Source organism: Prunus dulcis, chromosome 4 (assembly GCF_902201215.1).
Source record: "Prunus dulcis chromosome 4, ALMONDv2, whole genome shotgun sequence".
In the NCBI taxonomy this organism is placed as follows: domain Eukaryota; kingdom Viridiplantae; phylum Streptophyta; class Magnoliopsida; order Rosales; family Rosaceae; genus Prunus; species Prunus dulcis.
Window position 1 is genome coordinate 11,794,467 of NC_047653.1, and position 16,876 is coordinate 11,811,342.

The 16,876-nt window shown below is 35.3% G+C and overlaps 2 protein-coding genes across 2 annotated transcripts; both read left to right on the top strand.

Moving 5' to 3' along the window:
* Positions 1 to 405: 405 nt before the first annotated feature.
* LOC117625886 ((-)-germacrene D synthase-like) lies at positions 406 to 3,629 on the top strand. Its single transcript, XM_034357476.1, has 7 exons — positions 406 to 537; positions 701 to 989; positions 1,077 to 1,449; positions 1,523 to 1,741; positions 2,225 to 2,363; positions 2,797 to 3,045; positions 3,206 to 3,629. Exons 1-7 carry the CDS (start codon positions 406 to 408, stop codon positions 3,497 to 3,499), a joined length of 1,695 nt encoding a protein of 564 aa, XP_034213367.1. The 3' UTR covers positions 3,500 to 3,629.
* An 8,219-nt stretch (positions 3,630 to 11,848) lies between these two features.
* On the top strand, positions 11,849 to 16,850 carry LOC117623995 (probable myosin light chain kinase DDB_G0279831). Its single transcript, XM_034355089.1, has 6 exons — positions 11,849 to 12,147; positions 12,830 to 12,894; positions 13,024 to 13,053; positions 13,160 to 14,039; positions 15,169 to 15,441; positions 16,552 to 16,850. The coding sequence occupies exons 1-6, from the start codon at positions 12,097 to 12,099 to the stop codon at positions 16,618 to 16,620; spliced, it is 1,368 nt and encodes a 455-aa protein (XP_034210980.1). The 5' UTR covers positions 11,849 to 12,096; the 3' UTR covers positions 16,621 to 16,850.
* Positions 16,851 to 16,876: the final 26 nt, after the last annotated feature.

The window sequence follows — 16,876 nt, forward strand, 5'->3', positions numbered from 1 at the left end:
AAAAAAAATCTCAACACAGCCTCCACAGCCTTCAACGTCTTATCAATGTTCTCATGTGCTTTCAGGATAAAATTTGTTGTAATATGTACTATATTCAAACAAACCCAATAAGAAAATATGAACAAAGGATTAAAATTAATTGTGAAAGAAATTCAAAATCCCAACACTTCCAGAGAGATCGTTTAATTTCTGTTGGGATTCATGTTTAACACATGTTGGATATCTTCCAGCTGTGCCCATCTATAGTTATATAGCTAGGTTAGAGAGGGTGAGGGAGAGACAAAGACAGACGCTTTCACTATAAATAGGTAAGAACCATAGCTCTTCAACTCACACCAATCCTTGAGCAATTAAGATTATTATTCTCTACCTCCGATCTCTTCCAGATTCTAAGCTAGCAATACAATGTCTGTTCAAGTTTCACTTGCATCGGATCAACCTCAAACCCCTAAGGCCACTCCTGATGATGTTAATCGACGTTGTGCTAATTTTTCTCCGAGCATGTGGGGCTATCATTTTCTGTCATATGCTTCTGTGGTAGGCTAATACTATATATACTTCGTATCTGCAACAATTATTTTGAATATGTATATATATATATATATATATATATATATATTTTCATTACTAGAGATTCATGGTTTAAATTTGCATGCTGAAGTTCCTATCTTTTTAATGGCCTTTCAATCTGTTTTTGTAGGAAACAAACATCAAAGCTAAGCAACGTGCCCAAGAACTGAAGGAAAAAGTGAAGATGATCATAATGGCTCCAGTTAAAAAGCCTTCACAAAAATTGGACTTGATTCATGACATCCAGCGCTTAGGTGTCTCTCACCATTTTGAAAATGAGATTGAGGAACTTCTGCAGCAAATTCACACCAGCTCCCATTGCAATACTGAGTCTGGGGACCAAGAAACTGATAATGAGCTTTACACTGCAGCGCTCCGATTTCGATTACTCAGACAACAAGGTTATAATATTTCATGCGGTACGTAGCCCTCATGGTTTGTTTTATAATTATGGATAATTTTCTTCCCCTGATCATGGTTTGTTTTAAAAATGCCTCATCATGCAGATATATTCAATAATTTCAAGGACAGTGATGGGAAATTTAAGGAATCTCTGGTGAATGATGTAGTAGGACTTTTAAGCTTGTACGAAGCCACACATCTTAGGATCCACGGAGAGGATATACTTGATGAGGCCTTAACCTTCACCACCACTCATCTTGAATCTGCAACGCACCATTTAAGCCCCGTACTTTCGAAACAAGTCACTCATGCCCTGTACCAGCCATTCTGGAAGGGCTTGCCAAGGCTAGAAACAAGGCATTACCTGTCTCTCTATCAGGAACGCGATTCACAGAACGAGACTCTCCTGAATTTTGCAAAGCTGGATTTCAATCTACTGCAACAAGTTCATCAAAGAGAACTAAGTGAAATTTCAAGGTTAATGTATCATATATTGTCAATCAGTTTTAATCTCCTATTTACATTAGCATAATGTAATTAATTCATGCAGGTGGTGGAAGGACTTAGACTTTGTAAACAAGCTACCTTTTGCAAGAGACAGAGTAGTTGAGAGCTACTTTTGGGCTTCGGGAGTACACTTTGAGCCCCAATATTACTTCGCTAGGAGAACACTATGCAAAGTTACTGCTTTGGTAGTCATCATTGATGACATCTATGATGTGTATGGCACACATGAGGAATTACAGCTCTTTACTGAAGCTGTTGAAAGGTTCAAAATAGTAGTCCTTATTTTGTTAGTATTAGTATTTTGAAAAAAAACCTCAGCGATTGATGAAATTTTACATATGACACTCCAAAAGTCGTCGTGCACTCATCCAAAACAATTATGAAAAAACTTTTTTGGAGTTTCTATAAGAGCATCCACAGTTGTTTGGTTGGGGGGGGGGGGGGACAATGTAAATCTAAGATGTATAATTTTTCCTCTCTTTTCTCAGGTGGGTCCCGCCTGCAAAAGATGTAAAAATAGATGCAAATGTGCATTTTATTTTACATCTCCACGGCGGTGATGTATATTTACACCCCTTTACATCTTCCCATTGAAGATGATTCCGGTGACAAGAGGTGTATATTTAACTTACACCTCCTTATACACCCTCCCATTGTTAATGCTCTAACAGCTCCTCATAGTATATCTGAATAAGCCGTAACAAGACATGCATAGTCTTATATCATCTTATATTTATGTGATAAGGTGGGACATATCTGCTATGGATCATCTGCCAGAATACATGAAAGTTTGCTATCAGGCACTATTGGATGTTTACGTTGAAATTGAAGAAATTCTTGCAAATGAGGGAAACTTATATAGCATCCACTACGCAAGAGAAGCAGTAAGCCTCATGAATTAATATTTTCATGCCTATAATATTATGCCATTATAAATTAGAGTTTTTTTTTAAAAATTTTTATAATAAATATAAAATTTTTATTTTTAAATATTAGTAAGTCAATCTAAATGTAATAAATATGTTCATTTCTTAATACATTTTTTTTTTTAACTAAGGACATTTTTTGGTATTTTGAATATTTTATCATTCTCTGTCTTTCTCTTTTTATAAATAGATTATATATAAATTTTTTTTTTTTTTATTACTGGTTTTGCATGAATTTGGTCACTAGGCTTAATTTTTTTTTTTTTTTCCCAATGATGAAATTGAATTTGTGTGTAAAACTCAGTGACAAAATGTTTTTTTCCCCACGTTTTTTTGTGTATGATGAAATTATAGAGAGATTACAGATTAATTACATGGTTTGGTCTTTCAGATGAAAGTCCAAGTTAGAGCTTACCTCCGAGAAGCCAAATGGTTCCATCAGAAATACACACCAACAATGGATGAATACATGTCGGCAGCGCTTGATACATCCTACTTCATGATGGCAACCACATCCTTTGTTGGAATGGGAGATATTGCTACCAAAGACTCCATGGATTGGGTGTTCAACGACCCTAATAAGATGGTAAAGGCTGCATCATTAATTGGTAGACTCATGGATGACATCAAGACTCACCAGGTACTTTTATATGTCAAAAGTACTAATTAAAATAAGATAAGATTACATTTTTAAAAAATTCTAATGTAGTCACTTTGTTTTTTTCGTTTCTTAATTATTTGAATTGTCCCCCATAACTTACCCCTTTCAAGCCTTAACCTTCATGTGTATATTCATGCAGTTTGAGCAAAAGAGAGGACATGTTGCCTCAGCTGTGGAATGCTACATGAAAGAATATGGTGCCACAGAAGAAGAAGCAAATATCGAACTAAGCAAGCAAGTGAATAATGCATGGAAGGACATAAACGAAACGAGCATCCAGAACACCACCATCCCCGTGCCCCTCTTACTGCGAATTTTGAATCTTGCACGTGTGGTTGAAGTTTTATACAAGCATGGTGATGGCTTTACTCATGCTGGAATTTTTCTCAAGGATTCTGTAGTTTCTCTGTTTGTAGAACCTGTGCCCCTATAGGCCTAGAATTTGAACTTGTCCTTTGTTGGAGCATAAAATTTCTGGTCCTCCAACAAGTAATCTTATGTCCTTGTTCAGAAGCCGATCACCATACTTCGCTTGCCACAAATGAGAGAGAAGGGAGTACCTGCAAGAGAAAACACAGATGCCCAAATCAGTGTCTAGAAATATCATAGTAGAATCAGAATATCCCTTACCCAAGTTCTGTAGTAAAATAAGGAGCCAGTCTTCCATGATTGGAATTTGGAACCATTATTTGAATTAATTAGTTTGGTGTTTCTGTTTGTTCTTGATGCTATGAATGAAATAAAATTTGTTTAACTTTTTAGCATATACAATCCAATTGCATTTGCAGGGACTTGTAGGGGAAGTTCCATTGTAAGCCAATTCAATCCAATTTTACATCATAGTCCAATCCAATGGCAGTTACAAATTAGTTAGTAGAGTGAGAATCTGGTTGTATTTATATTATCAAGAGGTAAATAACTTAGTTGATACACAGTTCTTTACATGGGCCTGGATCCACTGCAAATCTTCTCTTTGAGAATAAACTTGATCACGTATCTCTTGCATGAGTTTACCAATTGACTCACGTTCCATACCTATACAACTTATGAAGGTACGGTAGAAATACCCATTTTCTCTTTCGTGGTCATAGACTCATAGGCTCTATCTAACCATCAAGCTTCACCATTGACAAAACGACATAGAAATAAATATTACTGAACACAATTATTCCTTTGCTTAGTAAAATATGGCACATGTATATAGCATAATACATGGGAGAGAGGTGAGGGGTTGGGCAGTTGGGTGCTGCGGGAGGGGGTTATAGGGAGAGTTGGTTCTGTGCCACGTCAACAATTTAATAGGCTTTTTAACGGAATCGAACAACATGGACCAACTTGAACTATTCTTGATAGAAAAAAACCTCCAGGATGAAAGATAGTTCGTGAATCTCATGGATGTTTTGTGATAAAAACCCAGCATAATAAGTACATAAGAGAGGTCATAAGGGCCTCAAAGATCATGCGTGCAAAAAATCACTAGAATTCTAAATCATTTTGTAACATCCCACATCAACCAACGGAGAGGGGGGTGATGTGCCTTATATGTACATGCTCACCTCCTTCTAGCACGAGGTCTTTTGAGAGCTCAATGGCTTCGGAGTCATGGGAACTACAAAGTTAAGTGAGTTTGAGCTAGAGCAATCCCAAGATGGGTGACCCACTAGGAAGTTGCTCGTGAGTTCCCAAAAACAAAATCGTGAGGGCAGGGGCCCCAAAGCGGACAATATCGTGCTACAGCGAGCCGATCCGGGATGTAACACATTTAACCACTAATTTAATAGGGAGCTTCACTAATATACCCAAAATAGAGGCTGAAATTATAAAAATAAAAATAAAAAACCCACATGGAATGCATTTTAGAAACACACCCAAAACTCATTTATTACATAACAAATTGGTGTTGAAGTTCCTATAAATTACGTGACTGCCATTGATCAACTTAAAAGAAGCCTAACACAAAAAACTTAAATAGCACCCAGAACAAGCCCAACCTAATTTTATAAAATAAAATTATTAAAATAAAATAAAAACCCAAACAATTCATTACAAACAAAATGTCTTGAAAACCATAGTTTCATTAACGTGTCATGTTGATTAATGACTGTAATGTTTCATACCTTTATTGTCAAGTTGATTAATGGTTGTGATGTTTCAGTCTAGGGTAATAACACTGTGGTTTACTGTCATGTTGATTAATGGCTGTAATGTTCCAGTCTAGATAATAACACTGCTAGTTTCCTATAACATCTTATTTCTCATGCATGTCTACCATGTAATGTTCCAGTCTAGGGTAATAACACTTTCATTCTAGGGTCATAACACTACTAGTTTCCTATGATATCCTATTTCTAGTTCATGTTTACCCCTGTAATGTTCTAGTTTAAGGTAATAACACTGCTAGTTTCCTATGATATCCTATTTCTAATGCATGTCTACCCATATAATGTTCCAGTATAGGGTAATAACACTGCTATTTTGTAATGTTCCAGTCTTAGGTAATAACATTGCTAATTTACTGTCATGTTGATTAATGGCTATAATGTTCCAGTCTAAGGTAATAACACTGCTAGTTTACTGTCATGTTGATTAATGGTTGTAATATTCTAGTCTATGGTAATAACACTGCTAGTTTCATATGACATCCTATTTCTAATGCATGTCTACCCCGTGTAATGTTCCAGTCTAGGGTAATAACATTGCTAATTTTCTATGACATCTTATTTCTAATGCATATCTACCCTTGCAATGTTCCAGTCTAAAGTAATAACACAGCTAGTGTACGATGTTGATTAATGCTTGTCTTGTTGCTATTTCTAATACATGTCCACCAAAGCAAAGACGAAAGAACAAACCAAACCAACTCAAAACAAGCCGAGCCCAAATTGTTAATACTATCATGTCGTAAAAGTACATTGTTAATACTCTGTCATAGAAGTACATAGTTAAACAAAAATGAGATCCATAACTGACGTAGTAACAGAGGATAAATCAATCATCAAAGCTCAAAATACATTTCAAAAAATCAACTAAAATCTGAAGAGAAACACATAATTGAAGCAAAAGATCAAAAATCTCTAGTCCAAACCAAACAACGACGACGACAATAAAGAGGACGATGATAACGACAACGACCTGTTGAAAGAGGAGTAGGGCTCGAAGATGAGGATGAAGAATATAGTTGAACCTGAGATTGAGCTTCAATGGAAGCTACTCTTGCTCCAACATCGAGAAAACACCAACGAGAAAGGAGAAAATAAATCAGATTTGGTCTTTTGGCATATTTGATTTTTTGGCAGATTTGGTTTTTTTGGGAGATTTGGTGCAGATTTGATTTTTCTCTCTTAAATCCATAGCACAAGGGCAATATAGGTATTTTACACACACAAATAAACTAAAAAATAGCTATTAAATTATAAAATTTACAGCTATCAATTTTTGGGTTTTTTTTTTTTTTTGGTGTGTTTATAGTTTTTAAATGGTATAGGATTTCTTTATAAGACTATGTCTAAGATTTGGTGACAGGACCCGACCCAATTTTCACTTTGGAATTCGGGCCAAGTCCTGTGCGTGTCCGACACCTGACTGATGTCGGGCACAAATGACCTTCGTACCCTTCTTATCTCAAATTCTTTTCAAATTTCTCCTCGACTTCTGCCGAAATTTCGGCAGAGTCTCCCTTGTATTTTGACCAATCCCAAAATTTTCCACCTGTTAAACAATCAATAAATCCAACCCAACAGCCAGAATGTCTCAAGTAACAGATCTCAACTTCGTTTTTCCACTAATACTAGATATCAGAGCATATTCTAAAGTTTTCAAGGTTTCAAGGATTCTCTACTAAACTCTACCTTGCTTGACGGCGCGGAAGCTATGAATGGCCCGGTGGTGGATCCCGCGTACTTCTATGGCCTGGGGGCGAAAAACAGGTTGAAAATGTGAGTGGACCAAACATAAGATTTTTGAAAACATTTTAAAATCATAATAACCCCCATAGTAAAAATAACTTGATAAGTAAGGCTAAAGTGCACCTGTGTTTAATATCAGGTATTCATCCGAATATATATATATATAATCGTACGCATATAGCTTCGTAAAACTGAACAATTATATAAAGATATAAAATGCGTAAATATCACATAAACTGGTTTGAAATAGCTGAAAACCATAACTGAATAAAAGAGCTTAAAATCCTTTGAAAATACCACCTATTTGTACCCCTGTTATATCCGTCAATTCCCCTGGCAGGTCTCGGGCGCCACGCAGTCTACCCGAGCCACAAACTGGCGAAATCAGGGGACTATGATCAGCCTGATCTGCCGGCAGATTCCTCGATGACACCAAGTCAGCTTGAGTCGCTCTGGCAGGATGCAGGGGACCGTAGTCAGCCTGATCCGCAATCCTGGCAGGTCTCGGGGACACAGAGTCAGCCGAGCCGCAATCCTAGCAGGTCTCGGGACACCAAGTCTGCCGAGCCGCAAATCCTGGCACTCACGGTCCGAGCGTCCCCGTGACTCGTGAGGCAAAGTCAAGTGCACTGACGTAACTGAAATCAGACTGGATGTCCGTAGATATCGGTCCGACTCTGGGTAATCACCATAAATAAACGGGTACATGGTGGTCTAATTAGAAAATCTGATAACTTTTTGAAATCTGATAAATTAACTGTAGTCTCAATGCCGTTGCTATTCTATTATATAAAACTCAAGGTATGCTTCTAAATATAACCTCCATCATATATGTAACTCCAAATATTTAACAGTATAAAACATGCTCAAAGGCATACAAAATACCTTGAGTTTACGGGGACAAAATACCTTGAGTTTTCGATGATATCTTTTGTCTAGACAAATTCATGATTTATTGAAAAAAAAAAAAAAAACTCTAAAAATTGATAAAACCAGATAAGTCTTACACCCTCAATTCAAATATTGAAATTCTTGTACAACCGCGACAAATCTGGATCACCCCACTTCATTTCTTGGTGTAAAAATAAAAAAGGTAGGGTATGGGGTATAAAAACGGAGAATCTATTCTCTTTTTAACTAAAAAAATCTTGGAGATTATATATAACTACATTTATAAATAAAATATTTTCTTTAAAAAGAGAAAAGGTCGTACATGAAATGAAAGGAAAAAAGTCAAAGAACAAAAAAAGGCCATTATTTCTGATTGTTGTAGTAGCTTTACTAGGTTTTTTTATATATATATATATAATAAAATTAATAAAATTAAATAAAAAAAAAACCTTTTGCTTTCAAAGGTTGATCTTGCCATTATCACCTATTTCTTAAAAAGTGAGTACCGGGCTTGGGGTAGAGCTCCATTTTGAGGACTTTTTTAACATTGTCCGAAAGTTTTGTGACAGACTGCTTTTGTACCTTTGTATATGACAATATTGAATTCCACTTTGTTTTTATTTCTTTTAAGAATTAATTCCCATCCTTTTCTTTATTTAAATAATTACTTCCAACCAGCCCTCACACCACCCAAATCGACCCAACTACCCAAAATCTTATCGTTTGAAGCAAAAAAAACTTACTTATAACAGGGATAGTACTGTTTTGCTATCTCCGACCAATAACACACTGATGTGGCTAGCAGACATGTTCAACAAATTCAAGGACAAGGACGGGAAGTTTGAGGAGACACTTTTTAGTGATGTTGTAGGGAGGTAATGTCTCCATAGATCTTGTAGTAAAATAAGGAGCAAGTTCTGTACAATTAGTTTCAAAAGACAGTTCTTTTTGTGCTGAAATGAACGATGCTCGAATAGCTATTGATACTATCAGTAAAACTAATTTTGGGACTTTAGATCCTGGTTCAAAAATCTTGTTTGCTACTATAGATTTTGTATGAATATTTACTTGTACTAATCTTAGTGTATTGACTTTATTTCTCTTTTTTTTTTTTTTTTTTTTTTTATGTCTATCTTAAGGTAAGTTTATTTGAAAGATCACTCAGTTGAAGTTCTATGTATATACAAACATAAAAAGCATCGTTTTGGTGGATCGGCTTAAACAATGTTTGACCAAATTTAAGTATTGAATAAGACTGGTTCGAGTAAGACTATATTTTTTCTAAATTTTTTTTAAAAAAAATAGTATAGCCAAGCAGCTATACTCTTTATATATATATATATATATATATATAACTAGCAAATTAATCTATATATATAAAGCAAAAGGCAGAAAATGATAAAACATTCAAAATACCCGAAAATGCCCTTGGTTAATGCAAACATTAAGAATTGAAAATATTAAATAAATGAGGATAATATGGTAAATTCACACTTTTTCATATTAAAAAAATTAAAATTAAAAGAAAAATAAGATAATGAATCCTATTTTTATGGAACACAACTAACCATTATCTTTTTTAATTCTAAAATAAATTTTAAATTTTTTTTTAAAAAAACCTCCCGCATGCGTAAAAGCGTGTGCGGAGAGACTAGTATCTATAAAGTATAAGCTAATGCAACTAGGAGGGTCCTTTTTTTAAAAAAAAAAAAATATTAAATAGTATATCCGGTTGGCTATATCATTTAAATCTAAGGTATTTAAAGCGTATAGCCGCGCTATACTTATTTTGACACGCTAGGAGTTTTTTTTTTTTTTTTTTTTTTGGTTTTTTAAATAGTATAGCCCCACGGCTATACTTGGTTTTTTTAATTTTTTTTTAAAATCGTATAGCCGACTGCCTATACTCGTTAAGTATATTATATTTAAAAGGCGTATAGCCGTCCGGCTATACTATTTATAAAAAAAATAAAAAAAAGACCCCAGTAAAGCCGCGCAGCTATATTATATATATAATAATAATAAAAAAGTGTCCCCGCCTAGGGAATCGGGGCCACGTGTCCAGAAACAGTATAGCCACGCAGCTCTACGCTTGAAGTATATTATATTTGGAAGGAGTATAGCCACACAGCTATACCATTTATTGAAAAAAAAAATTAAAAGAGCAGCACCCTTCTAGTTGTATTAGTTTATACTTTACAGATATTGCTAGTTTCAACATCTCCAAAGCAAATATTTGAGAGAAATTTCATAGTAAATCAATTTGAGAGAAACAAATTAAAAAAACTTCCGTATAGCCACACGGCTATACTATTTAATTATAGTGATATTTTATACGTAGAAGGATGCATTCATATGTTAAAGACATGTAGAGAAGTATTTTGTATTTGATACCGCACATAGGATTTAGGACATGGCATGCTTTTGCTTATGCTTCAGTTTTCAAACAACACTTTACATGAAGAATACTACATTCTCTCTTACTACTATACCCATAAATCTTTGTTTTGAAATTTAAAATTATGTATTAAAAAAACACGTGCATTAGACATGAAACCTACCTACGTACATGTATTATACGTTTGCTTTTAAAAAAACATGTATTTTCTAAACTACTCTTATCGATAAATGAAATTCAAGGAAATTTTTTAAAAAAAATAACCCAGTATAGCTGCGCCACTATACTATTTATTAGAAAAATTTAGAAAATAACTGAAGTATAACCGTGCGGCTATACTAATTAATTATATTATATTTAAAGAGTATATCTGCGCGGCTATACTATTTATTAAAACGAATTTTAAAAAACTTCAGTTTAGAGACAACTGAGCCTTATTACATTATACTAGGGATGGGCGCAGTCCGGTTCGGTCTGATTTTCCCCTCAAACTGGAACTGAAATTGATACTATTTAATCTGTTTGATTTAGTTAATTTTTTTTTTTTTAAACCAGCAGTCCAGTTTGACTCAATTTTGGACCGGAAATTTTTTTTTTGAAACTTTTTTTAATACAAATTCAAACTAAAATTTAATTTTTTGGACTTGAAAATTAATAAATGATCTAATTTCATACAAAGAAAGATATTGGGCCTAAAAAAGTGAGATGTTTTGAAGTTGGGCTTAGAGAAATATTAGTTATGAGATTAAAAATGTAGCATTAGAATTAACTGGTTCAGTGATGATCTGTTGACTTTTTTAGTCAATCGATTTTTTTTCATCCGATCCGATTTGGCGTTCCTATTTTTTGATCCTCATGCCCACCCCTACATTAGACTACTCTAGTTCACAATCCTTATTAGTACACCACACAGCAGCCGAGAGACTAGTCCAATTTAATTGGAATAGTAATAGCAAGCCGGTCCTCCAAACAAAGCACACGCACATAAAAAATCCCACAAAATGCATTACTTATTGTTCCGAACCTTTGGTAGGTAAAAAGTTTTGTTTCGGTGGCAATATTGAGACCACTTTCTACAAAACACCTCTACCACCACCTCTTTCACCATCACTTTCACCTCTATCTCTTTCACTATCACCACCATTACCATCACATGATTAGCGCATAACACTTTCAATATCATGTTTATTTTAGTCATTATTCACATTTGCAACAGTTTTATATTAAAATTTACCAAACAATTTTGACACTACTTTTTATACTAAGAGCACTTTAAAAATATTATTTATCAAATATGAAAGTGCTTTACTTTACAGCTTATTATTTTTAAAACACAGCATAAGCAATTTTTTTTTTAAAAATGACATCAAATCAAATAATATGATAATTAGAAGTGGACATCAATTCGGCCTATCATTGCGCTTTGTCTTGTATGAGAAAGGCCCAATAGTTTTTCTTAATTTTCCATCCCAACTCTCTAACAAACAAACGTGTGATTTTGAGACTTGCCTTTCAGAGACAAATATGACCATTCGGTAATAACAAGAAAATGATTTTTTTTTTTTTTTTTTTCTGGATCAAATTTGAATCACGCCAACGGTCAAAAGGATTGAGCTCGCCATCTCCATTCAGAACAACGCATAACATTTCCCATCGCGGGCTCTGTTGATTAATCTCAGCCGTCCATCCAGAAACGACGTCGTTGGGTTCGCAGCCGTGAAAGCTGAAACGTCCTACAGTTCCCAAATAGCCAAATAGAAGATGGAGGATTGATGATAGAAGCCCATTCGTCTGAGCCATTTGGAGCTTTCTTAGCGTGACACAAGGAGGTTGAAGATGACAAAGAATATGGTTTTGAAGAAAAGCAATGATCACTGGGCTTTTCTGGTAAAGATTTCATCTTTCTTGAACTTGTTCTCTTCCTCTCTGTCGGTATTAAACGTTTTTCTCGTTTAGGAATTTGGGTTCTTGTGTTTGTAAGCTTAGGTTTTATTTGTCCTTTTTTAATTTTTCTTCCCAAATGATCTTGGATTTATTGAATTTAATAATCTGGTTTGTTTGAAATGTTGGTCCTCTTAATATGAATATGGGATCTTTAGTGTCATGTCTGGGTTCATTTGAGTTTACCATTGTTTTCATTTTCTGGGATTTTGGATTTTTGGATTTTTTTGGGCTTTAGTATTTACTTATTTATTTCCAAGTTTTCATATTAGATGTTGCATTCTTTATTAGTGTTCATGTTTACCCTTCTATATCTATTTCTTATTCTGCATTTTGCTAGTAACTTATCTTATCAACTCTGAAGGTGCATCTTCTGATTATGCTTGCTTTGATTTAGCTATTCATAGTTTTCTTTCTGTATCTATGCTCGGCTATCAATTCGGAGTTGATTTCGTTCTGGTTCTGTGTGTACAAATGTGGGAATAGAAAAGGATTTAGCGTTTTAAATCTTTATAAAGCCCATTATTATGTCAAGAATCAAGATTAACTTGCAATCTCTTCAATTTCTTGCAATTTTTCTGGGCCTCGAGTTTACTTGATATTTACTTCTTTTTTCTGATTGATACAGGAAGAAATTGAAGCTCCTATGTGGGTGGATCTTACATTAGAATCCAACTCAAACAACCAACATATGTAGGCTCTAGTATACTCAGCCACACATTTTTTTTCTTTTTTAACGAAAGAAATGGTTTCCAGGATCTTATAATTTATAAGTTATGTATGCCATGCCAATTTTAATTCTTCTTTTTGAATATATTGCAGTGATGATGAGTGGTTTTACAGAAGCCACCTGTAAGTATCCTTTGCCCCTTTGATTATGTGGTCTTCTCTATTTTGGCTTTGGAATTCATGTCTTTGAATACGGATGCTGAGCTATAGTAATTTGATGAATTATTAGGTTCCACCAATGCTCTTCTCGCCAGTTGAAGGCTGCATTTTCCAATTCCTGTGAGGATATTATGGCCTTAAACTATGACTTAGAGGGACCATCTTCGCCAAAACTTCCCTCTTCTGTCTCTAAGTCAAGAGGCAAAGACTTTGTAAACAAGAAATGGATAGGGGACAACCAGGATTTTTCATTAGATAAGCGGAACCCAGAAAAAGTTCTGAGTGGGACATCTTCCTGCGGGAATTCAGGGTCCAGTGATGAGATGAAACCCAAATCAAGCTTTATAAATTTGAAAGGAACATCGAGTTCCAAATCAAGTTCAGTTTGTAAAAGCAGTTTCTTTGGAAATCCCATAACCAATTGCTCTAAGCCAATATCTTCTTGTGAGGATCCAACATGTACTCTGAGTTCTATGACAAACAGGGCAGATGAAAGCAGTACAACAAGCACCATTACATCTGAGAGTGACCAGCAGAAACAACAGAAGTTTACGGAGAAATCAAATCAGGCGTTAAGTCAAGCAAATGGGCTATTGTCAGTCATAAAGGCTCGCCTGAGGAAAAGCGGTGTTACAAGGCCAGCATCCAGAGTGGAGATTAATGGTGATAGAAGGCAATCAAGAGGCCGTAAATCTTCATCCAGCAAGTCTAGTGTGGGATCATCTTCAAATCCTTGTAATGATGGCAGGACCTCAACATCTACGTCAATACAGTACAAAGAAAGAACCCCAGATAGCAGAAATGTGGCAAGAATGACTCATTCATCCAATAACAGAATAAAATCTTCTAAAGTATCCAAGACAACTCATAAGATTGATCGAGGGACTACAAAGTACAGAATGGCACCTAATGTTGCAAAGCCAGTCCACCTGGAAGCTGCAAAATCAAAGGTGTGAGATGTGCTAATCTGAAACACAGACAGTGAAGATTTTCGTATTTTCTTAAGTTGAAAAATTCTAAGCCATGGTTCGCTTAAAGATGACGTACAGATATCTGAAATAGGTTCCCACTTGTGTAAGAGACTAGTCTAAATAACCTTACTAGACATGTTGGAACATAGAAGTACATTGTAGCTTAGCTTCTAGGTCTATTAGAATATCTAGTTAATAGGTGTGTGATCTGGTTTCCTAAACTTATTGATTAGGTTGTTGTTCAGTTTCCCATTAAGTCCAGGATTGCAATCTATCTGAACTCTTCTAGGTTTGAGATTAATGTATCTCATTCTCTCCCTATTTTCTCAGCATGCTATCAAAGCATCGGTTCTGAGATGTGGTCTTCTTAAAGAGATCTGTTTAATGGCTTCACCACATCTTTTCATTTTGTTCTCTAGAGGGTTTCTTTTTCCTTTTTTTGGGTTCATTGTTTCTCTTGTTGGTTTCATTGTCATTTGTCATCTTTTACTGTCATATGCTTGGTTTATGCATTATCGTCTTCGACATCTTCACTAATTGTCAAAAAGATTTTATTCTTTCTGTCTTTCCAATCATGGTCCTCACAAGAAATTCATTCTCCCTTGCAATCAGATCTTGTTGCTTTTTGTTCTTGGTGTTTTAGCACAAGTCTCAATTTGGTTGTGGGTGTTCAAAATATCCTCGTCAAAGCTACTTTCTTGGTTTTGTTTGGCTGCAAGGTTATTCAAGGGTGATCCTTGATTGATTGTTGGTTACTCATATTTTGACTTTGACTGCTGAAATTAACTGCTGTTCAAGGTTTTCTTATTAGTACTGGTGTTCAAGTTAGATACTGGCAGTAAAAAAGGGGTAATCTTGTTTTCTAAACTGAGTGATTTTATTAAACCCAATCTCCTCCCCTCTCCCACACACACACAAACCCACCACACCACAATCCCTTCCCCCCCACAAAAAAAAAAAGCTTCAGAAGAGCATTTTTAGGGCCCCTATATTTGCTCATGGTTCAGTTGCAATTTATTTGTAATTCCTACTGATTTTGATCTTGCTTCATAATATGTAGTGATGGACCAGAAGATTAATATTAACATGAATCATACTGATTGTGTAGGTTCAATATCAAACTTTCAGAAGGAAACCTTTGGAGCCAGTTGGAGTTCATGAAAAGAAGTCAATTACTACTACTGTAAAATCTAAGGAGAAAGCAGTAGTTGGTAGATCTAACAGATTGGCTGCCTCTGGAAAAGAGAATGTGAAAAGGAGGATCGTTGGGAGTCAGAAAGGCAATAGCAAAGACATTGCTGCTGTAACCATGGTTTGGAGTCCGAAAGGGACTAAAGAGAGCATTCTGCAAAGGAATGACAGAACAGGACTGGCTAGAAAGGTACATATAAGTTAATAGTCAATTGGTTCCTTGTTATCTTTTTTCCTTTGTCGAAAAGCAAAAAAAGTTTCATCTTTCTCTATACATACAGCCGCCAGAGTAAAAGCAACTCTTTTGACTTTCAGTGTTCAAAAAATAAGTCGATTTTCAGCTCTCCAAGGAGATAAGCTAGTATGGCAAGTAATTGATTTGTCAACATTGATTTGACAGTAAGTAGCATATAGAAAGGTGTTGAACTGCTGAGAGAATTCAGATGATGAGTAGCCTAACAGGATGCACTAATATAGGGAAACATATCTCATCGAAACTCTCTTTCCTTAAGACAATTTCTACTAAAAATAAGAGTTAAAAAGATTATTCTTTCATGTCCTAGGTTTAATTGGCCAATGAAGATGTTAAGTGGTATGTCAGATGAGGCAGTGTTTCTGACATTAAGTGTTGTGTCGGAGTGGAGGGATTTTGGAGATTTATCGTTGTTTCTACAGCTGAAACTATACATTTCATTAGGGCTAACCTTGTCTAGCTTAGAACTCTTAGGTGTTTGCAAAAGAAGATGAATTTAGTGGAGGTTGAAGTGGTGGTGTAGACAGTTAGTGTTTGGGGTCCGTCATTTTAGTTCCTTTTAATGGGATTGAAGGATAGATATTGTAGCTTTTGAGAAGATTGAGAAAACTATTTCTATCCCGCCTTTCTTCCCAACTTGAAAGTAGCAAAACATCAAAACAAGTTTTAGAACTGATGGGTACTTGATACTAAACAATCTCTTTCCAATACCCTTAGAGATTCCAAAGCTAGGTTTTGAAGGTCCAACTCCTTCCCAACATGGAAGAATCCACAGTTTCCTCCTCTCTATATGTACCATCCTTACTATTTATTTTCAGTTGGACAAACCTCATTGGACTTTTGTATGTGCTACAATATAGATTGAGCATCATGTCTTGGGCAGTAGATTTCTCTAATTATATTTATGTTCCATAATCACAATATGATGTCCCTTTAGTATCTTAGTGTATTGCTGATGAATTGCAGGTTCATAATTCTATTAGGGGATTCTGTACTAATTTTAAGACATTTTCACTTAAAATCTGATGTTGAACTTCTTTTGAGCAGGAAAAATTCAGTGGTCAGAGCCCTTTGGTAAGCTTGAAGGATGTTCCCAAGAGGCCCCATTTCAGATGAGAGACCAGTGCAGCCTAACGGACCTGTATGTATAGTGTTAAACCTAACATCATTTCTAACACTGGAGGAAACATAGAGTGAAACAAAGTTTTGCCCCCACGTATTTTTCCAGATTTTGGCTGTACGTTTTGGTTCTTATGGGATTAAACTTTGTAGACAATTTCTCTCACTGGGAGAATCCTTCAGTATTTCTATGAAATTCCTTCTGATAGCCGTTATTGGTTTTCTTATGTTCACAGCTTTGAGGTGTTCAATA